The 23,327-nt window shown below is 36.6% G+C and overlaps 2 protein-coding genes across 2 annotated transcripts; one reads left to right on the forward strand and one right to left on the reverse strand.

Moving 5' to 3' along the window:
* LOC110159461 (receptor-type tyrosine-protein phosphatase eta) lies at nt 1-13,612 on the forward strand. Its single transcript, XM_055156426.1, has 9 exons — nt 1-845; nt 1,437-1,682; nt 3,093-3,341; nt 4,281-4,401; nt 4,489-4,634; nt 7,248-7,499; nt 9,070-9,336; nt 11,333-11,430; nt 11,528-13,612. The coding sequence occupies exons 1-9, from the start codon at nt 377-379 to the stop codon at nt 11,609-11,611; spliced, it is 1,932 nt and encodes a 643-aa protein (XP_055012401.1). The 5' UTR covers nt 1-376; the 3' UTR covers nt 11,612-13,612.
* A 768-nt stretch (nt 13,613-14,380) lies between these two features.
* si:dkey-219e21.2 (E3 ubiquitin-protein ligase TRIM21) lies at nt 14,381-23,161 on the reverse strand. The gene is made up of 10 exons (XM_020924019.2): nt 23,136-23,161; nt 22,219-22,269; nt 21,965-22,110; nt 21,459-21,539; nt 19,798-19,926; nt 19,211-19,333; nt 18,400-18,528; nt 17,984-18,062; nt 17,884-17,910; nt 14,381-16,932 (listed from the first exon to the last, which is right to left on the reverse strand). Exons 2-10 carry the CDS (start codon nt 22,250-22,252, stop codon nt 16,370-16,372), a joined length of 1,311 nt encoding a protein of 436 aa, XP_020779678.1. The 5' UTR covers nt 22,253-22,269; nt 23,136-23,161; the 3' UTR covers nt 14,381-16,369.
* Nucleotides 23,162-23,327: the final 166 nt, after the last annotated feature.

The raw sequence follows: 23,327 nt of genomic DNA on the forward strand, positions 1-23,327 counted from the left end.
TTATTATTATCATTTGACACAGGTTTGTTTCAAGGAACTTGTAACTCTGACTCCTGAGAATATCCAGATTGTTGTGAAGAACCTTTCCTCTGAGTTCTGGACCGGCCTCCGCAAACGTGCCGTCAACTCCATCAACCAGTCCACGATCTACCCCTTTGACGACAACTCCACCTTCTGGTCTCGTTGGGCCAACGGAGACCCCCTGACCTTTCAGAACTGGTACCCTGGATACCCCGTGTTCAAATCCCCTGAGCCCAAACAGAACTGCTGCAGCTGCTCCTGTACCTGCCCTGCCCCGCCTACCCCGCCTACCCCACGTCCTACGACCGCCGTCACACAGAATGTTACACCTACGTACAACTCATCCCTCTTCAACATGACCATGACGACACAGAGAGGTGTTTTTAATAGTAGTGTAATGGCAAATAACTCTTTCCTAGGTACTACTACTTCCCTAGAAAACACAACTTTACCAGTAACAAGTGTGGGGACAAATGACTCTCAAAGTATTCCAAGTACTAGTGTAAATGGCTCAGTTGAAAATACTACTACAGTTACAAGTATGCGTTCTTTATATGTTCTAACTGCCACTACCCAAAAAGTTAGTGTACAATTAAATTACTCTGTTGTAGGTACAACTATACTGAGGACTGTTTCGCCCCCATTTACCTCTGCTGTAGTCAGTCCCATAGAAGCTGAGTGCATGAAAACACCAATGCAGTACCAAGATCCTGAGCCTGAGCTAAACAAGAACTACATAGAGGATCCCTGCGTGGCTATACTCAGCTTTGGAGCTTGGGTTGAAAAAAAATGTGAGGAGCGTCTGCCCTTCATCTGTTATGAAGGTAAAACTCACTGTCAAAATGCCTGTTCTAGTAATAATTACTTATATACAACCAACTTTGATTCAAAGTGATTAAAGGTCCTATATTACACAAAGTGGATTGTTGTGAGCTTTAAGCTATATTACAATGTTGTTACCTGGTAAAAACATACATGGAGTTGTGTTTTGTTTCATTCACACATGTTTAACACACAAACCCTGCATATTTAGGATGACTTTTTCTCTCAAATATAAAATGCTCCATACACCTTCAATGGAATGATTTGGACCATGGAATTGCCAATTTCTACTGAACAAAAGGTAAAGGATAGCTGCTAACTTGAAACTATACCACTTTGACTTGGAACAGAGCATTTGAGCTTTTGAGCTGTAGACAGACTATTATAAAGGATTACTCAAACACGTGTGAATGAAACAAACAAAAACACAACTCCAGGTATGTTTTTGATGAAGTAGCAGCATTATAACATGGCTAAAAGCTCAAAAGAGTATTTTTTGTGTAATATAGGACCTTTAAGCTAATTTACATTTCTATGGCATTCAGCTAAAGCCAAGGGCCTGTTTCTCACCATATGTTTTTATGAAATTACAGACAGGTTCTATGGCCATGTAAATGTGACGGAAATAACATCTGAAAGTGCTACCTTGACATGGGAGAGTGGACCCGGCGATATTGAACATTACCGTGTGAAATACAATAATAAAACAATTGAAGAAAACATCACAGCATTGAATACTTCCCTCAAAGATCTGAAAGCTGGGACCTTCTACTCAGTGAAAGTGTTTCCTGTGAAATGTGGGCGACCCCTCTATCCAGAGAATGGCACCTTCTACACAGGTATCAACTGGTCTTCACTCTGTTTCAGACTCAGGCCATAGACTGTATATATAAATGGACAAAGCTAACCCTCTAACCACCGCGTTCCAGATATTAAGTGTTCATGAGGCTGCTTTTGCCTCCATCGACTCTGGCTACAATTGACTTTGCTGATAAATTGTCACCCCTCTATCTCTGTAACTGCTGCGATGAGCCTCATCATTTTGGTCCTAAAATCTGCTTATTAACCTGCTCTACATCATCCTAGTGTTTTTATTCAGCTATTTTGCATGTAAATAAACTCGCTCCAAATTTGCCGCTATAACTGTTAGCCTCGTGAGCTTCATTTGACTGGAGCTGAACGCTATGAGTGACATAGCACCCCCTTAGTTAATTTCTTTATACTGTCTATACTCAGGCAAACATTTTTTGATCCAAAGAAGAAAACTACTCGAGCTGTAGTCGACTCAAGACATGCCCTGCTGATTGCTTAGTTGACTTAAAGGGGGCATGACAAAACTCTTAAAACATTTGCGTATTTCTATATATCTCACCCAAACTGGACTCACAAGACTACACCTGCAGGGGAGTTCATGCACACTTCACTGGAGTTCATGCAAATACAACTATGTATTAAAACAGATTAATTTGTATATCATGAGTTTAATCTGCCTTTTTTGGCTAACTCTCTCACTACCTTCTCCTCTTTGCTGTTGTCCACACAAATCCTCATAATCTATACATATAAAATCATTAGTTGACAAATTTTTGTCGACTAAGGCAAAATACAGCCCTAAAAATTCCTTTGCACTGTAGCATTTAATTAGAAAGAGATAGAGAGAAAAAAGCAATAAAATTCAGAAAGAAGCACAGCACATGAAAAAAAATACTACAAGTAGCATAAAACAGTAAATATAAATATATTTACTAAGAGGTAGCGGGGTAGAGAAAAAAAAGCAAAGATGAAATGGTGATTTGTAGTGACATAGTGTTATCTATTACAGGCTGAGTTGCACAGTTGTATGGACTACACTGTAAAACTAAAATCTAGCCAAGTTAATGATGATGACTTGAATTAAGAAACTTTTGTCATGATTTGAATAAATTTCACTTGACGAGTAAAATTACCAGTGGTGCAAGACTTTTTGTGCTCATGAAAATACATCTTGCTACACTTGAGATAAGAAAATCACAATTCTTGGCACTTAAAATAAGAAACTAAATCTAATGTTGCTTGAATTAAGGTAAACACACTTATTCTGTTAGTAGATAATTTAGATAATTTTACTTATCAAGGTTGAATCTCCTCAAATAAAGTAAAATTTTCTTCATTTAAATCATTTTAATCTACGATCTAATCTAAGATATTGCTTTTTGCAGTGAATGTTTTGAGTTTTGTACTGATTTGTTTTTGTGTGTGTTTTTCTTCAGTGCCAAACCCAGTATCAGATCTCCAGGTTGTAAACATGACTGAAAGATGTGTGTATCTGAGGTGGAACGCATCTGTGGACAAAGTGGACAAGTATTTGATCCACACAGAAAAAAAAACAACTGAAACTGAGAACACAGAAGTAAACATTTGTGATTTAACCCCAGGGAATTTGCACAACTTCAAAGTCCAAGCTGGAGTCAGTGACAACTCCCAGTGGAGTGCGAACAGCACCATCTCTGCATATACCAGTGAGTAAAACTGATCTTACTCATCTTTTTAAAAACATTTACAAAGGCAACTTTTTAGAGATGTACCACTGGGAAAGCAAACATTAATGAATTGTCATTTAAAAGTGATTACAGATAATATATTATAAACCTGTGTATATTTGTAATGCTCTGTTCATTGTAAAGAGACACGCAAGTGGAGACAAACAAAAGAATATCATGTGAAATATTGTAAATTGGGGTCATGTTTTGAATGTCTGATATGCATGACTATATGCTGTGCTTTCTTACATTTGTAAGAAGTGTTCAAATAAAGTAACTCTAATAAACTAACTACATGTTTCACAGTCTAAATATAGCATGAATATGGACTTAATTCAGAATGAACAAATAATTTATTAAGAAAGATTCACCTTCGTTACTAATTCATTAATATCCTAATTCCATGAATCATGAAAGGTGTCTGTCAAATACTTTTTTCCATGGAAATCTTACTGCTTTGGCTGGAATGTTTCACACTATGGCATTAAACCTTTCTCTCTTCATGGAGACCAAACCAGACCACGTTACAGGTCAGATCTGTGAAGAGGAGACCCCTGCTCTTTGTAAGAATGCTTGTTTCTTTAGGTATTTTTGAGCTACAAAACCAACTGTAATTCAATAAATGTAAGGTAAAGCTGTTTAAAGTCATATTGTGGAGTATTCCAAGCAGAGCAATGACATATCTGTAGAAACAATCAGGTGACAGACCCCCAGTCGAAAAGTTACACAGTACACCTTTAATAAACATCTGTTCCTTGCTTATCAAGTTGATGCTCATGTTGTGTTTAGGCTGTTAAATGTGTAGTTACTATAAAGAGATACCATATTTCATTTTGAATTGTTAATTGCTATGGCAACTGTGCTTACTCTGACACATTGTATTGTATTCCCTTTATAATTGCTTCATTTTCTCATCAGAGCCTGCAAAAGTGTCTAACCTACATACGTCAGAGATCAAGGATGCGACTATTACTCTTGAATGGGACAAACCTGAAGGAAATGTCTCAGATTATTTGGTAAATTGGTCTTACTACAATGGGTAGGTAGAGTTTATCTTGGTTATTTATGCATATCTCTTGTTATTTGGTTTATAACATTACAACGCTTTATTTTGTTTTTCTACCAGGACAGATATATCATGTGATAAGGAAGAGAAAAATACTATATTCATAATCAGTAATCTTCCCAGTGGCACCAGGATTAAAATGAGCGTAATCGCACGGGCAAATCACACTCTGAAAGGAGAGAGGGTGACCGTGGTCAACTTCACAGGTATAAGATTCACATCTGCCATCTACTGGTAAAAAAAAATTCAAACAAACAGAAATGGTAGATTTAATGCCATACAGAGGAACATTCTAGTTTTAAAAAATGCATTAAAGGTTCTATATAACACAGAGGTCTTCAACGGGGGGATCACAAAATCTTTTATTGATTAGACTTTTTTTTATATTTCTTAATTTTTGAAGGATGAGGATGCACTAGTTTTCAGTGGGTTCTGTCTGTGTGCTTCTTCATCATATCTGTCTCTCTCTCTTCATTCCCTTGTCTCTTGCTCCCTGTCAAACTGCAAACACGTCAGCCTGGATTTTCTTCTAGGCTACATGTGAAGAGGTCTGTTACAGCTTTACTTTTTCACACAGTAGAACTTATGCTCCGCACATACTACCGCGCATCGGGAAAGGGTCAGGCAACTTCACTCCATTCTGAATTCGCTTTGGTCAGAGGCTTATTTCTGTCATGGACTTGTCATGACTTGAGTCTTAAACTGGAGATGGTGCTAGTTTCAGCTCAGGATTTCAGGATAAACCTGAACTTGTTAAGCAACTTAGATGGAATACCCCCTTAGTATTGAATGTGCAATAAAAGAGTAGCTGTTTATACACGACACTAGGCCCAGTTTAGTATAAAACACAATTGTATGCATATATATATATATATATATATATATATATATATATATATATATATATATATATATATATATATATATATATATAGTATATATCATATTGATATATATATATATATAATATATAGTAGCCCTTTATGTCTACATTTCCAAAGCTCAAAATACCTATATAGTGCATATACCTTTATTTATATATGGCAATATATGAGCATTATAGTTATATATTATCATATGACATATATAATATAATATGCAATAAATGTGTTAATATATATGATCATATAACATTTCTCATATGGTTTCTCTTTCACTTTCATCCAGCTCGGGCCCTCTACCAGAGGCCTGAGAGTTCTGCGCAGTTGCTGTTCCCAGTACTGGACTTTTCTGGACTGAGATGTCTGTTGTTTTTCCCGGTATCTGTTGTAGCCACTCTTCCAGTTTGGGGGTTACAGCCCCAAGTGCTCTGATCACCACAGGCACCACTGATGCCTTTACTTTCCAGGCTCTCTCCAGCTCTTCCTTGAGCCCCTGGTATTTCTCTAGTTTCTCGTGTTCCTTTTTCCTGATATTACCATCGCTTGGTATTGCGATGTCCACCACCACGGCTCTGCTCTGTTTCTTATCCACCACCACTATGTCTGGTTGGTTCCCCATCACCATCCTGTCAGTCTGTATCTGGAAGTCCCACAGGATCTTGGCTCGGTCATTCTCCACAACCTTTGGAAGTGTTTCCCACCTTGATCCTGGGGTCTCCAGCCCGTACTCTGCACAGATGTTTCTGTACACTATGCCCGCCACTTGGTTATGTTGCTCCATGTATGCTTTCCCTGCCAGCATCTTACACCCTGCAGTTATGTGCTGGACTGTCTCAGGAGCCTCTTTGCACAGTCTACACTGTGGGTCTTGTCGGGTGTGGTAGATCTGGGCCTCTATTGCTCGAGTGCCCAGGGCCTGCTCCTGAGCAGCCAGGATCAGTGCCTCTGTGCTGTCTTTCAGACCAGCCCTCTCAAGCCATTGGTAGGATTTCTTGATATCAGGCACTTCAGTTATGTTCCGGTGGTACGCCCCATGTAGGGGCTTGTCCTGCCATGATGGTCCCTCCAGCACCTCTTCCTCTGGACCCCACTGTCTGAGACGTTCTCGGAGCACCTCATCTGTCGGGGCCTTGTCCTTGATGTACTCAAGGAGCTTGGATGTTTCATCCTGGACAGTGGTTCCCACACTCACTAGTCCTCGGCCTCCTTCCTTCCGGCCTGCGTACAGTCTCAGGGTGCTGGATTTGGGATGGAACCCTCCATGCATGATCAGGAGCTTTCGTGTCTTAACATCTGTGGTCTGTATCTCCTCCTTTGGCCAGCTTACAATCCCTGCAGGGTATCTGATCACTGGCAGGGCGCAGCTGTTGATTGCCTGCGCCTTGTTCTTGCCATTGAGCTGGCTTCTTAGGACTTGCCTCACTCTTTACAGGTATTTGGCTGTAGCCGCTTTCCTTGTTGCCTCTTCGAGGTTGCCATTTGCTTTTGGGATACCAAGGTACTTGTAACTGTCCTCAACGTCTGCTATTGTTCCCTCTGGGAGTGACACCCCCTCTGTGTGGACTACCTTCCCTCTCTTTGTCACCATCCTGCTACATTTCTCAAGCCCAAATGACATCCCAATGTCTGTACTGTAGATCCTTGTGGTGTGGATCAGTGAGTCGATGTCTCGCTCACTCTTAGCGTACAGCTTGATGTCATCCATGTAGAGGAGGTGACTGATGGTGGCCCCGTTTCTGAGTCAGTATCCATAGCCAGTGCGGTCGATTATTGTGCAAGTGTCCATCAAATGTATACATATATATATATATATATACATATATATATATATATATATATATATATATAATTTTTATTTTTTTTCACCTGAAAAGTTACACAGTGCACCTTTAAACATAACATAAAGCATAAATTTATTTCTAACCCTTTGCTTTGCAGCTCCAGAGAAAATTACAAACCTAAATCTTACTAGCACAGAAGACACCATCACTGCCGAGTGGAAATACCCTGCAGGGTCCCCTAATTTTACTATTGAACTGGAGCATGAAAATCAAGTAGTTAAAACAGAAAACATCAATAAAACCAGTGTGGAGTTTCGAAATCTGAATGGTGCAGCCAACTACACTGTGACGGTCCGCAGTGTGAGCGGAGGGGTACCAAGCGATGAAGTCAAAATGTCTATCTACACCTGTAAGTGACTCTGTCAGCTCGTGGTTTTCAGATTCTTGAATGTGATCATGTCATACTAGCAGGTGGAGAAAAGTAGCGAAGTAAAAGTAGTAAAGTACTGTGCTTAAGTGTACATTTTAGGTATCTGTACATTACTTGAGTACATTTTAAAGTGGACACTTTTTATTTTTACTTCACTACATTTGAAAGCAGGTATCTGTACTTTCTAGACCACTACATTTTCAGACAGAATTGAAAAGTAAAAGTATTTTTTATTATTGTATGAGACCTGGTCAAAGTTTATTTTTAACACATTAATACAGCTAGAAAAATCAAAACAAAACAAAAAACATTCAGTTGTTTCCACTGAACAAAATTCAGCACACCAGGTGGGGGATGAGAGCCAGTTTTCCTTATTGACACACAGCACAAACTAAAATTAAAACATTTATCTTGATTTAGTAAAAGTAAAATGATCTACCAGTGGAACAAGACGTTTTGTACTTGAATATAAAAATGCAACATTTTACATAAAGATTAAAAAAGTTAAAACAAGAAACTATAGCTTCATAGTCCAATGGGGTACATTTGGACTTTCAATAATTTATGTTATTAGTAACTGTTAGTTATGCATGTTGTGTAATTAATTCACCAAGTTATAAATGAGCAATTGAAACTGTCAGGTATGAAAACAAACTCTTGGTCTGAAAAAAGAACCTAATAACATAAACTATAGCTTCAGTAGTGTCATTATTCAACCCCAAAGACATGACTGTTTTCTGTTAAAAAGACATTAAGCCCTAAGATTAATATGAAATGTGTGATGGAAATGTATATTGTGGAAAGATTTCTCTCAATCAGTCTTTGTGTAAATGAATGTGATTTCTATCTGAGACCCAGACCAGTCATTAATATGTGTAAAGACACAACTGTCCCCACCCTCAGGAAGACATTTGTTGTACTACCTCTCCTCAAATGTTAATTAAGTTGATTAGCACAAGTCAAACAAAAAGCATCAAAATAGGTAGCAAAAATACCAAGAGATTGGTGTCAATTAAGTCATAATTATATAAATGTACATGTATAAGTAAAAACAAACTATATAGAATACTAATATAGCTCAGAAAAAAACTAAAATGTTGCTATTTGGTGCAGGTGTTCCAATCAGTGAGAGCAGGTAGAGGGTACTCATGGAAAAAGAATCAAAACTTTAAACACAACGGAATCCATTCAAAAATATAGTTAAAAGGACTTTATTTAGATGGCCAAAGTCAACATGTTTCAACCAAACTGGTCTTCATCAGGGCTTGAAGCCAAGCTTTGGCCATCTAAATAAAAGCCTTTTAACTATATTTTTCCTCATGTGATTTTTACTTTTTTGGAGTTCCTGGATTTTGTTGTGTTTAAACTAATAAATCTCAACTATACACAAGAGGTCATCAGGAGAAACAGTGATTGAAGAGTGAGAAACAAATGTTTTTAATCATTCTGAAACTCATATACAGGCCCCCATCTGACATCATTAAAATTGTGACACCACCCACCCATACTCGCTTTTAACACTGTGTCTTTTACATTTCTTCGTTTTTAGTGCCAGTTACTCCCCGTAATCCTCGACTCAAAACGAAAAATGAAACTCACCTCACCTTCACGTGGGACCCCCCTCCGAATACAATGACAGTTGTCTATAAGGTGACCCTGAACTCAAGCTTCTGGAGCTTTCATCAGGAGAAGATTTTGAACAATAAGACAATGTACACTTTTGAGGGTTTGAAATCAGGGACCAACTACACCTTTACGGTTCAGACCAAAGCTGCTAAAGAGCTGAGTGAAGCTGCAACACTGAGAGCTCCTACAGGTGGGAATCTTTTAATTACCCAGTCTATATGTGTGTATGACAGGTTTTGACGATTCTCTATTTTCTACTTAATTTGGTGCTATAATACCTGCTGTAAACATAAATTATAGTTTTAAACGAGAAGCAGTTTGTGAAGAAAAGTTTAAATATATGTTGAAAATTACTGTAAATTCTGTTTTAGAAAGTCTAATATTGATGGCATCACACTAGGGAGAATTCTGAACAAAATTACAAAACACATTTTTCTGATACTTTAAACATGATTACAACTAAATAAATGTCTTTTGTTATAATTTTATTTGTCAAATAATAATCTCTCTGGGTTTTGGCCTACTCTAAATAATGTTTGCTATGTAAAAGTTATTCCCTAGTATGATGTGATGATTTTCAGCCAGGAAGTAAAATTTTAAACCTTACATCAGACTGGGAAAGAATGTGTAAAACATTTTGTAAAATCCTAAATATAATGATTGTAACTGTGTTTTAGTAAAATTGTGTTGCCCAACCTGTCATATGCACTTTAATATGAAACAGAATAACTCAGTTTGTTGATTTATTTTGATCAGGGGTCTCCAACCTTTGAGCTACCTTTACAAAATGAAAATGCCTGATTTAGATGCTCATTAAATCTGATCCTGCCTAACCAGCCAGTCCCTTCTACATTCTGTCTGAATCCAAGCAGCCATGTTTGTTTTTGACATAAACGGACAATGCATCTCTCTGATTGGTTAATCAACCTGTCACTCACATCCTCAGCTCCAGATCCAGTCATCTTTGTTTTGTCAAAAACAGTATGAATGAATAGGAAAAGGATCAAATACTGGGCCCATAAAACCCTCGAGCACAACATTATAAACCCAGACAGGTGAAGTGATACAACTGTCTCACTAGTTAAGAAAGACTAGGCTGTCTCAATCCAGATAAACTAACTTATTTTCCGGGTTATTAGACGCGCTCTTAAGCCTCTAACCCTATCAAAAAACGACCACGCGCCCCACAATCCAGAGCGCCCTATACACAAATCCACTCGGGTGTCCCAGCACGACTTCAGTAAACAAAGCTACACCACCAGCAGTGCACACAAACACGCACGGAGCAGACAGCGACCGCGCAGCGAAAAACACCAACAGCCACACTCATCACTCCACACGGATGAGGAACAGAATGAAGGAATGAACCGAAAAAACCAATGCAATGTGCCGCTTCTAGCCACAACTGAACAACTGAGTCACTGCAAACACACCAACAATCCAGCGGTCCCAGACAGCACCCTCCCTACACGCCACAACTGAACAAAGCCCAGAGTCACCGTGAACGTGCCAAACAAAGTCCCACTGACCCATCAAACTGTTGTGTTTAGTTTAAAGTCCGGTGCGGTTTATTTGTGAAAAAAGTTTGAAAATAGACCATCTAATGACAGTGCGTCTTATAATCCAGAGCGCCTAATAGCCCGGAAATACAGTAATCACGTGTTTCAGCTTCCTGTTTATAGGTGACATTTTGAGGATTTTTCACCATTCAGAAGACAGAATATTAAATTTTTTAATTGTTGATTGCTATGGCACTTTTTTTCTTTTTTTTTTTTTTTTTATCACTCCAAAACCCTTGCACAGCTGAAGAGAACAAGATGAGCGTGATATGTGTAGATTCAATAAATCAATAAAACTCTGGCTCTGTTGGTAACACTTCCTGGAGTACATGCAAAACAATAGAGGCATTTATATGAGCAAAAACAGGGCTGGGGTTTTCCACTCGTAAATTATGTTCTTACTTATTATTATTATTCTTATGGATCTATTTCATGGTTATTTATCTGTTTTTACACTGTTGTTTTTAAATTATGCTTTCATTGTATTGAATTGTAGATTATTTATTTATTTTTTTGCTATATGCCGCATTTTGGAAACAGTTTTTGTTTATGAAATATGCTCTAGAAATAAAGTGCATTGGGTTGTATTGGATTACTTACTGCTTTGTATTTTACCTTCCTCTTTAGATCCTGTTCTGAAGGAGATCACTTTGTCCATGGTTTGCTCCTCTAAACAATCTTTGCTCTGTGATGCCAGTAACACGAGAGACATCGCGCTTGAGAAGGTACAGCTCTGAAGTGGTCAAGAGATTTACAATATTTAGATTTACAAGTTTAGATTTTTTTTTTAAACTCATCTTTACATTTTGGATTTTATTTCAGTTGAACTCCCTCTTTGAAGCTCTGCTGGGGGACAGTGTTGCCTGGAGTCTGAAAAAACAGGAGTCTGTAAACCCTGGAAACTAATATACAGTATGATTGTTTCCATGGGTATGTTTTTGCTTCGTCTATGTTCCATTGTGTGACACTAAACTTAAAGCATGTATCTCCGTGGAGACCAGCAGATAACACCATCAGGCCAAGGTTCTGTGAATGTATACGGGAGAGTAAATGGAAGTTTTTGTATGTTTCACTGTGACTGCGATTAGAGATGCACTGATTCATCTTTTTCTGTTCCTATACCGATGTTGATATTTTGGCAACTTCTCTGGTGGAGGGTCCCGCACCTGCTTGTCTCCATGTTATTGCTTTGCCTGGAATGTTCCATGGTATGACATTAAACATATTCATCTAGCATGTATTAATAATAGATGTTTCTATACATGCATTCAGAATTTTGGACATCTGGTCATCGCGTAATGCATACTGGGAAGGATCCTCTGAAAAAGTGAGCATCAAACCGCCATGTTTGTTTTCCCAGTGGGATGAGTCTATTGTCAAAGCTGATCTTTTCAAGTCTTTTGAACCATATCACTTTTGTTTCTGGTTCTGATATTGTCATATTTTAGTTATGGGATTCGGACATCGTAATTATGTGATTGTTGAATGTCCTAACAGTGGAAAATGGGCTTTGGAAGTTTTCTGAACTCCATAAATGCAAAAGGGAATCAGATCTGTGTGACTGCAAACCTCCATTCAAACTGTTTCCCTTCCCAACGGAATTGGAAAAATAGTGAAAGGTGAAGGTGATGGACAGTACTGATACAAAGGAAGGACGAAAAAGGTAACCTTTGGCTGCTTAAGAAATCATCCCGAGTTTGCAGCAAACATTTTGTTTGTGGAGCGTCATCAAAGCAAAATCCCGATCCCGGTTTGATGCACACTTTTTCGGAGGATCCTTCCCAGTATGCATTGTGCTATGACCGGAAGTCCGAAATTCAGAATGCATGTATTGCTCAAAAATACATTAATTCCTTCTGTGAACAGGGGTGACTCTCCACCGATCTGAACTGTAATGTAGTGTTGTGCTATAACCTGCTTGTCTCGCTCATGATAGATCTATCAGTACTGTGGAACATTCTACACAAGCAATAGCATTTCCATGGAGACATGCAGATAGCAGACCCTGCACTAGAAATGTTACACTGTGCACCTATATCTGCCCAAACCTGATATCAACCAGTACCAAAAATATACATTTTATTTCCTTAAAATGTTTCAAATTTAGAACTGTTATTTATCATTTAAAATAACAACAAAACCGCCTTGAAAAAAAAGTTAAATAATATGTATAATAAATTTACTCTGATTTATAGACCAAAATAGAAACTGAACCGATACTTTGGGACCAATATCTGATATCTGATTGATGCATTCCAAACTGGATGTAGTCTGGTGTTTCTTGGGATCCTTGCATGTCATATGTGGGCGATGTTTTGAGTAGATTTTTTGGTAAAATTTAATAACTAATTTAATAATTGTGAGATAAGTAAGTTTAGTGCCATATATTCCTGGCAATTTAATGGTTAAAAGTGGATGGCTTGCACTAGAATAGTTACACAGTACTCTTTTAAATTACATATAAGTGTGGTGAGTGTTTATCTATAAATAATTGTTCTGTTTTATACACAATATACATATGTTATCTCATTTTCCTTGTTATTTTTATTAGGCCTGTCACAAAAGCAAATTTTTAAGTGTGGTATTTTGAAATAAACATAGACGATAAACTTTAATACTGAAACAACGCTGTAACGCAGAATTATCCACAAAAATATTCAAAATGTACAATATTGTTAAAAAAGCTAAAAATCTGATGAATAAATAGCAGAATACAACACTTAAGTAGTTAGTTTGTGTCTATAATGACTCAGAAGTTAATGAGAAGTTCATAGTTTAAACTTCTAAAGATTAAATCTCATCATAGCACAGAAAATTGACCCCAAAAAGTTATTATCGTGACAGGCCTAGTTTTTATGTTGTGTCATTTTCAATTACATATTCCACAATAAATAGAACAGTCATAAAGCTTTGTATCTGAGGTTTCATCTTTCACCTTCACCTGATGCTCTGATAGTCACAAGATAAAAAACTGCCACAAAGATCAGATTATTGATAAAATAGTTTAGCAAAAGAAGAGAAGTACAGCCCTATTTAAATGAGGACTGTTACACAAGTTTGCAAATGCTATTATAATATATACTACAAAGAAAACAAAACTAATGTAAGTGATAGAAAACACAAGTCTAAACATAACTCACCAACTATTAATACTCTGCAGCTGATGGCTTCAGTGTTCCCTGGGGACTGTAGGCTATTCTCTGTCTTTTTAGACTTTAATCTGAGCTTTATTTAACAAAATTTGACCAGAAAGAGACAATTTAGCTGGAACTGAAACAAGTGAGCTGATTGGTGCTGTTAAACAAATCTCTTATGCTTGAAATGATTGCTTTAGCCAACAGTTTTTCAGTTAATCACTCTCACCGTTTGTTAAAAAAAAAAAAAAGTTTTCAGACTATAAACTATTTTAGACTTTCAGACTTTTTTTTTAAATGAATATGTGCATTGTGTTTCCATGGTAACCCTCAAACTACTGGAAATAGCCTTACATGAAGAACACCCCCAGCACCATGTGGTCTGCACAATACAACATCAATGTCCATTCAGAAATTTCAGTTTCACAGGTTATTTATTTATTTATTTATTTATTTATTTATTTATTTATTTATTTCAAAGAAAGGAAAACAATTACATGATTTCAGGCCTTTCTGAAACAAAAACATAGGCCCACCCAGGTGCACTCTGAATCAACAACAACAAAAATATAACAACAAAAAGACATAAAGAACAGAAAATTAGACAAACAAATGACCAACATATAATATGAAGATATCAAAAAGTATTTTAAATAATACAAGAATACAGAAATATGCAAATAACAAACAAAACAAAAACAAAACAGAAACAACAGAAATTAAGATAACATAAATATAAGTGTCAGCTGGTAATGCAAACACTAGGGGGGGCTAAAAAATAGTGATAGGCCTAAAGAAGAAAATAAATTCTGTTGCTACTGTTTTTGTTTTTTGTTTTTTTTAAATATATATAAATAATAAATATAAATAACTAAATAATAAATCATTATATAAAAATATTATTAGTAGGATATTATTTTGTAAAAAGAAACACTCACTGAGGCAAGACTAAACTGAATCTGAATTTATTACAAATTTTGTAACATGGTGAGTATAATTTTTTTTTCAGTACAGGTCCAATCAATACATTTGGGACTTTGGACATACTTTGGCTTTTGACTCAAAAAGACTGAATGAGTCTGTTTTGGATCAACAGAAACAGACAAAGGGGTAGAATGTACGTGTTTTCAGTTTGTTTACTTTGGGATTAACAGAGCATTGCATTTGAACTCAGCATTTGTTTTGTAGAAAAATAACACTTTTCCAACAATGTATAGCACAGCTGTATTTACCAATATGTAAAAGACAAATACAAGACAACATCTATTTGCTCCTTTATTTTCTACTATAGCAGTCACATGCTACAATCAGAAGCACAGGCAGAAACAGCTTTTTATTAGTTACAACTAAAATAGAATTAAGTGACGCATAGGCTACACTGCCCGTCACTTAACTCACTATTAAATAACATCTCTAGTTATTACAATATATATTTACTATAGGTTACATACAATATTTTAGTCTAAATATTAAATACAAAGTTTGTAAAAGTGCGTACATGCATTAACCAACTAAGAGAATATATAGCCTAGGTCTGTCACGATAATTACTATACCCATTTATTGTTCAATATATGAAAGATGGAGCATTATTTATTTTAGGTTTCAGGGTTTTTTTTTTTTGCCTCATGATTAAATTTGAACCACAGATTGAAGGTTGCAGCTCATGTTTTTACCAGTATTATAGATTTAGAATATTTTCTGTAGCTTAAATCTGCTCTTGGGTTCTTGTGCCAGAGTTATAAATGTTTTTCAATATGATTTAACAATTAATCAGCTATTTTTACTTCAGCAATATATCGTGCTTCAAAATTTTGTATCGTGACAGGCCTATGGATGTCCAGAGCTTTCTCATGTTTTACCACATTTACATAATTGTGGCATTTACTTCAAAAAGTCTGTTCACATATTACACTGAGCAGTTTGATCTTATCTGTTACTTGCCAGCGTTACATTATTAAAGGTGCCACTCAAAGGTCCTATATTACACAAAATTGGTTCTTAAGAGCTTTTAGCCATGTTATAATGTTGTTATCTCCTCAAAAACATACCTAGAGTTGTGTTTTGTTTCATTCACATGTTTGAGTAATCCACTATAATTAGCCTGTCTACATCTCCCAAGCTCAAAATGCTCTGTTCCACCTTGTGATGTCATGAAGCTGTAGTTTTCAAGATAACAGCTACTTTTTAAAATCTTTTGTTCAGTAACGATTAGCAATATAAAGACTGAAATTTTCCAAATAATTCTAGTGAAGGTGTATGAAAAAAAAAAAAAACACACACAGTGGAGCATCTCCAGTATTAAAACATGACATTACAAAGTGGAACAGACAGCTCAAGCTAAATATTTGTGTGTTGAACAAGCTTGATTGAAACAAAATACAACTCCAGGTATGTTTGTGATGAAGAAACATTACAGCATAGATCTGAAAATATTGTAATATGGACCCTTTAACATTTGTGGCTAAAGTAATTCTAGATGTATATTACTTTAATTTCTTTCTTTCTTTACTACAGGTTTACAGCTTGGATCATAATCTGTCCCATGATCCTTGAAAATTGCCCATTTTACTGAGACTCTGAGGTACAATTCTCATGAAGGTATTCCCATCCAGTGGCGCAAACAGCGGGTACAGCTTTCCGTTGAAGCTCCCGTTGTTAAAAGAGTAGATGTGTGATTTGGTCTCCGCATTGTAAAACGAAATCTGCCCTTCTTTGTAGTCTAGATAAATCCCAATCCGACGTGGAACCAGTTTGATCGGTAGCTCTGTCTCTGGTTTGGTGCATGCGTAAAAATTTTTAGAACTGCGCCAAAGCACCCAGTATCCCTCTTTCGGACTCATGGAGAACCGTCCCTGTCTTCTGGAGTCGGCTGTGGTCAGTCCCACTCTCCACAGGCCCTTGCTGCCTATGTCCACTTCCCAGTAATGGCGTCCGTAGCTGTATCCTTCCCACGCCAAGACGCAGGGTAACGTGTCAAAGCGCTGGGCGTTTTCAGAGACGTTGGACATGGACTGGGCTTCTTGAACTGTACGCTGGTCATCTGACAATTCCAGCCAGGGATTGTGGGTCAGAGGGTCGAGTACCACATCGGCTGTGAGGAGAGACACCGATGGTTAGTATGTGGACATGCATTTGAACATGCATTTGAACATTTCAGTGATAATATTTCAGCATTCATTTACCAATATATTAAAAGTCCCATATTACACTATTTTCTGATATATATATTATAATGTTTCCTCATCACAAACCTGAGTTGTGTTTTGTTTTATTCACACACACATATTTAACACACAAACCCTGCATATTTAGGATGATTTCTTCTCTCAAACAAAAAAAACTCTCAACACACCTTCACTAGAATTATTTGGACAATTTTAGCCCTGTCTCTACTGAACAAAAGGTAAAAAGGTAGCTGTTAACATGTAGGCAGACTAATAACAAAAGCTAACTCAAACAAGTGTGAATGAAACATGCCGCCGCTCCGTTCAATTTCATTTCTCTCCAGTGACTAGATCAGGAATCGGAATACACTAGACGATTTGCAAGAACCCCAGAAGTGTGAGTACAAGCACCAGCCAATCAGCGAAGAGCCTTATATTTTGTGTTGGCAACGATTCCCAAGATCGAGAATTTAAAGCCGGAACAAAGAGAATGTTTGGTGAATTTTATCAAGGGGAAAGACGTTATTGTCCTTCTTCCTATGGAATTTGGGAAAAGCTTAATATATCAGTTAACCCCGTTAGTGGTGCATTACATAGATCACGACCAAATAGTAGTGACTGGTTAAATAAAAAAGTACCCGCCTACTGTCGAGCGAACGAATTCTAATGCTGTGAGGTCAGACGGTTTCCACAAAGTGAAACCGGCTGATGAATCAGGCTAACATTACACAACCCAAGATATTTTTTTTTGAGGAAGTAACAACATTTTAACAGGGCTTAAAGCTCACAAGAGTTGATTTTGTGTAATATTAGTCTATTTTATTTACATTTTACATTTACAGTAAACTAATAAATAAATAAATACATCTGAGCCTCACCTGCCGCACTGCAAATCCACATCCACACTGTGAACACAAACATGCATTAGAAAAACTTGTTTGGAAAATCATTAATGGTTTCTATAAAAATGATTTATACCAGAATTGGGAATGTATCTTGGTATTCCAGCTTCCCAGATCTTTTGCTTTGCTGGCAGCCACAACTGAGGGATCATTTCCTGTAACAAGCAGATAGTGGGTTATCTTTAACCTTAAGTCACAGTTATTTACAGTAAAATGAATGTCAAGGATTCAATGAACTATAGTACTCTTAAAATCTGATTTACAACTGAACTTTGGGCATATAAACATCATTCATTGCCATTTTCTATCAGCCCACTCACTGTTATCAGTTGGCAGAAGCCCAGATCACAGTGGGATTCTGTGGCTTTATTAAAGGTTCGTATGTGAATATTGTCTTTATTGGGTCAAATGATGGGTTGGATAAGATGGTTAAAGGTAATTTTTTCAGTTTAAGCTTCACACATTTCAATAGGGCATTATATTAGCACTCACCATGCTGTCTTCTCTGAGCAGGGACCATGTAATAAACTCAAGCAGTGGAAGCAGGTTTCCCAGTCGTCTCTTTTTGAGGCCCAAGAGCCGAAGAACGCGGCCCAGCTCTTCACGGGGAACACCACAAGTCTGAAAAATGAATAAATAAATAAACATGCTATAATTTTGCTCTTGTTTCTTGGCTTTTTTATTTTGTTCTGTTCATTCATTTTTTTGTGGCTGCAACCTTACTCTGAAACTATGGGGATTAAATTGTATTGGTCAAATAAATACTGAGAATGTCAATAAAATTTATCACTAAAAAGGTTGATTCCTTATGGTGAATATTACACTGGATTTGGGAGAATGAAATACTGTGATTTGCTGCCAAGTGAGCATTAAAGGTCCTATATTACAACAACAACAACAACAACAACAACAACAACAACAACAAAAAGATTCTTAGCTCCTCAAAAACATAGCCAAAGTTGTGTTTTGTTTCATTCACACTTGTTTGAGTAATCCTTAATTATTAGTCTCCAAAGGTCAAAGTGATCTGTTCCATTTTGTGTTGTTATATAGTGGCAGTTTTCAAGTTAACAGCTATCTTTTACCTTTTGGGGATTTCTAGGACTGAAATCATCACATCACAAAGTAGAACAGAGTGTTTGAGAGAAGAACTCAGCCTAAATATGCAGGTTTGTGTGTTAAACATGTGTGAATGAAACACAAACACAAAACACAACAAAGGTATGTTTTTGGTGAGGAAACCACATTATAACAGAGATCAGGAAATACCCTAATATGGGCTCTGTAAAGCTGGAGTATTTACCTCTGTAGCCTCTTGGAGCTCCTTGGCCCATCCCATGATTCTGGTCTGAGATTCCTCTTTCGGGTTCACCTCCTTATCTTGTTTTCCTGGACCTTCACCTGCTTTACGGCTTTCCTTCAAAAACTAAAAACACAAACCTTTAAGCAACAGGACTTATTTTGATCTTAAAGGTTCTGTATTATGTAGAATTAACTCTTTTGAGCTTTTAGTCATGTTGCACTTTTGTTACCTCCTCAAAAACATACCTGGAGTTGTGTTTTATTTCATTCACACATATCTGAGTAATCCTGTATTATTAGTCTTAGGCTCAACATGCTCTGTTCCACCTTATGATGTCACGAAGCGATAGTTTTCAAGTTAACAGCTGAAGTTTAAAACCACAGCAGAGCACAAATGACAACACAAGGAGGAAGAGAGAGTTTTCAGTTTGAGCTTAACTAACTCTTAACTAACTAAATATGCAGGAATGAATGGCTGAAACAAAACACAACTCCTAATATGTCTGTGATGAGGAAACAACATCATAACATAGATCAGAAAATACTGTAATATGGACCCTTAAAAAGACAGATGTATTGAGCAGTTACCTTATCAACATGGCAAAGCTCGTCAGCCCACTCCAGGATCAACTTCCTGCTCTCCTCCAGACTTCTCTCTGTCCGCTGATCTGGTGTCTCTTCTTTTTGACTGGTGCCCTCACCTGGGTCAGGTGTACCCTGCCACACAACATACACTCATATTTACTTTAAAGGTCCCATGTTACACAAACTTGATTCTTGTGAGCTTTTAGCCATGTAAGAATGCTGTTACCTCGTCAAAAACAGACCCAAAGTTGTGTCTTGTTTATTTCGCACATATCTGAGTAATCCTGTGTTATTAGTCTGTCTGCATCTTTGAAGCTCAAAATGCTCTGTTCCACCTTGCAGAGATGGACAATACCAGAGCTAAAATTATCTAAATGATTCTAATGAAGATGTGTCTCCACTGCGTTTTAAAACACAGTGGAGCACTTCGTGTCTTACTTCATGACATCACAATGTGGAACAAAGTGTTTTCTGTTTTAGAGAAGAATACCCTAAATATGCAGGGTTGCGCTACTTGGGGTATGTTTTTGATGAGGAAACAACATTATAACAGATCAGAAAATAGCGTAAAATGGGCCCATTGAGCTGACTAATTATTATGCAATTTATTTCCTAATAATTCCCAGCAGACCAGCGCACTGTGGCAAGGGCATTGAACTTCATAACTGCTTTGCCACCCTAATTGTGTGAGGTCACTGAGCTGTAAATGGCAGTAAAATCATATCAGGATTACTCTCACGCACACCATTACACTGATTCCATGGCAACGCTAAGATTTACTTTGCAAATTATTAAGTACTAATGTAGTAGTCCCTCGTAGACCTGTCACAGTAACAAATTTTGATATATTGCTATACTGCGCTAAACAAAACTAATGAAAATACTTTATGCCACTGATACAATAACAATAAATTAAGATTATCCTTGTAAACTGTTTTAAATTGGCAATATCATTCAAAAGGCACAGGCTGCAGCAAATAAACAGTAGAACAAAGCAATAATTTGCAACAGAAGTTAGTTTTTCCACCCTCTACAGCTCAAATCATATTGTATTACAACAAAAATAGCTCAAATCTCCACAGTTTTACAAATAAATTGTACATACAATAAATACTGAGCCCCAAAATATGTTGTTCCAGCTTTCATATATTGTAAGAGAAATTCATGTAGTAAATATTGTGACAGGTCTAGTCCCACAAAGTGTTCAACCAAATCCAAATCCATGTTATTTTTATAGCACATTTTACAAACAAAGCAGTTTTCAAAGCGCTGCACAGAGATCATAAAAACAACAACAATGAAGTATAATTACTAAAAACATGATCATGCTAAAAACTATAAAACCAGAAACAATAAAAACAAACAAATGCAACTGTAACTTTATAAGTTAAATTCACCAAAACTAAAACTAAAAAAACTAAAAAAAAATTATAGTTTTACATGAATCAAGAAGCAATTTGCAAAGAAAAGTTGAAAAATATGTTGAAAATTTCAGGAAGAGTTCTAACACCACACTTTAGGGAGAATTCTATCCAAAAGTGTCCAAATTGTGAAAAGAAAAGTTAAATCTTTAGAAAAATCTTAAATTTAATTAAGTGTGATTTGAAGAAATGTGTGGTCCAAGTTCACAAACACATGTATAGTTAATAACATCATGGGCCTACCTTACAGACTTGGTCCACCTGCACCTTCCAGTGTTCGATGAATTGGACACACTCCTGGAGACTGCGTAGATCTCCCAGACTCTGTTGGTGTGAAAGGTGGTGTGACACAAAAACATTTAGACTTAGACTTAGACAAACTTTACTGATCCACAAGGGAAATGATTTGGACACAGTAGCTCACACATCACAAAACAATAACAAAGAGAAAAAATATAAAAAAGTAATATAAAAAAAATATCAAGAGTCTGGTGAAATAAGGCATAGTTATATAGATGTATGTGTAAAAGTGAAAATAAAATAAAATAGAAATAACTAATAAAAATTGATTGTAAGAAGAACAGTGCAAAGATGATACTGATTACTGACAGGACATAGGGTTATCTGTTACATAATGGTGAGATGTTGTACATGAACAATATATTAGCCTAAAACCATTATCATTATTATTATTATTATTATTCATGATTTTTTTATTTGTTTATTTTTTTGTGATTGACTGTAGTTACCTGTGAAGACTTGGAGAGGGTGCCTTGTTTTGTTCTGCTCGCTGGAGCGGAGCTGTGAGCCGGAGCACTGTCCTCAGGCAGTGACCACCGGACCACACAAATGGAGCTGTGTGCAGAGCCGTCGCCATTCAACGGCCCACGGAGTCCTGCACCAGACATATCATCAATCAACCACAGCAGCCAACTATTATTTAATCACAAACACAACATTTAAATGAAATGATATTATAATTATAGCAACTGGGCTTACTTACTTCTGTCAGACTTCAGAATGCCTTTTAGCGCCATGGCACTTGGTCCCAACACTTACAGATACAAAAAGATGAAAAAATACATTAGGTTTCATTTGAGTGTCAAAGTCTGGATCCTGCATCATTGTCCATAGCAATATATAATACATATAATATGGCTATAGCTTGCTTATATTTACTATATGTATATATATACATATATATAAAGACACAGAAAAAAACACAGATTATGTCAAATTACAGTCTTGTTTTACAAAGCACATACTACTACTACTACTACTAATACTACTACTACTACTACTAATAATAATGTTTATTCAGAAATAACAATTGAGGGAGATTCAGTTTTTTGGTGAGTTTAGTTTCCTCTATGCTGAAATATATTTTTTATGTTTCCTTTTTAATATTTATTTTGTTCAAATTTTTCTCAGATAAGGACATAAGGATCATCCCTTAAAGTGGCATCTACACACACAGAATTTTCCAGTGTTCCAATTTTACAAGATTTAATCAAAAAGAACATTTTAATATAAAGCAAGACATTTAAACATAGCTCTATTAATTTTAAATTTCAATTTCAATTTTGTCAATTTTTACACAAAATAGGTTTTTATATTTATGCAAATACACAGAAGAAGTTTGATAACTCTAAATTTAAGATTTTTTCCTGTTCACCTGCATCATCTCTTAATTAAACTACAGTAAATACAATACAAATTACATTCGCTGTCTTATGCCATATATAATATAAACCTAAGTAAATGAATGAACATAAAATAGGATAAGTCAGTGCCAATGTTTCTCTTTATATTTTATACTGGTCTTGTAAACTATTGTAAACATATGTATTCTAAGCTCCCGAGGTAATAAAAATCCAATCAGTTGTAAATTACGTAATGGTCAGTTGTTGTGGGCCTTACCTGGAGGTGCAGGTGGTGCAGCTCTGATGACTCCTTAGAACTGACAGCAGTCTGAGTGTCTCAAAGCGTTTTGTTCACCTCTGTGTCTCTCTTTCCCTCCCTCCCTCCCTCCCTCCCTCTCTCTCCCTCCTTCTTTTTCTCTTTCTATTTCCTCCTCTCTCCCTCCCTCTCTTTCTGGACTCTAGACTCTTT

Source organism: Boleophthalmus pectinirostris, unplaced genomic scaffold, assembly GCF_026225935.1.
Source record: "Boleophthalmus pectinirostris isolate CB_2022bp ecotype Guang Dong unplaced genomic scaffold, ASM2622593v1 HiC_scaffold_20, whole genome shotgun sequence".
Taxonomy (NCBI): domain Eukaryota; kingdom Metazoa; phylum Chordata; class Actinopteri; order Gobiiformes; family Gobiidae; genus Boleophthalmus; species Boleophthalmus pectinirostris.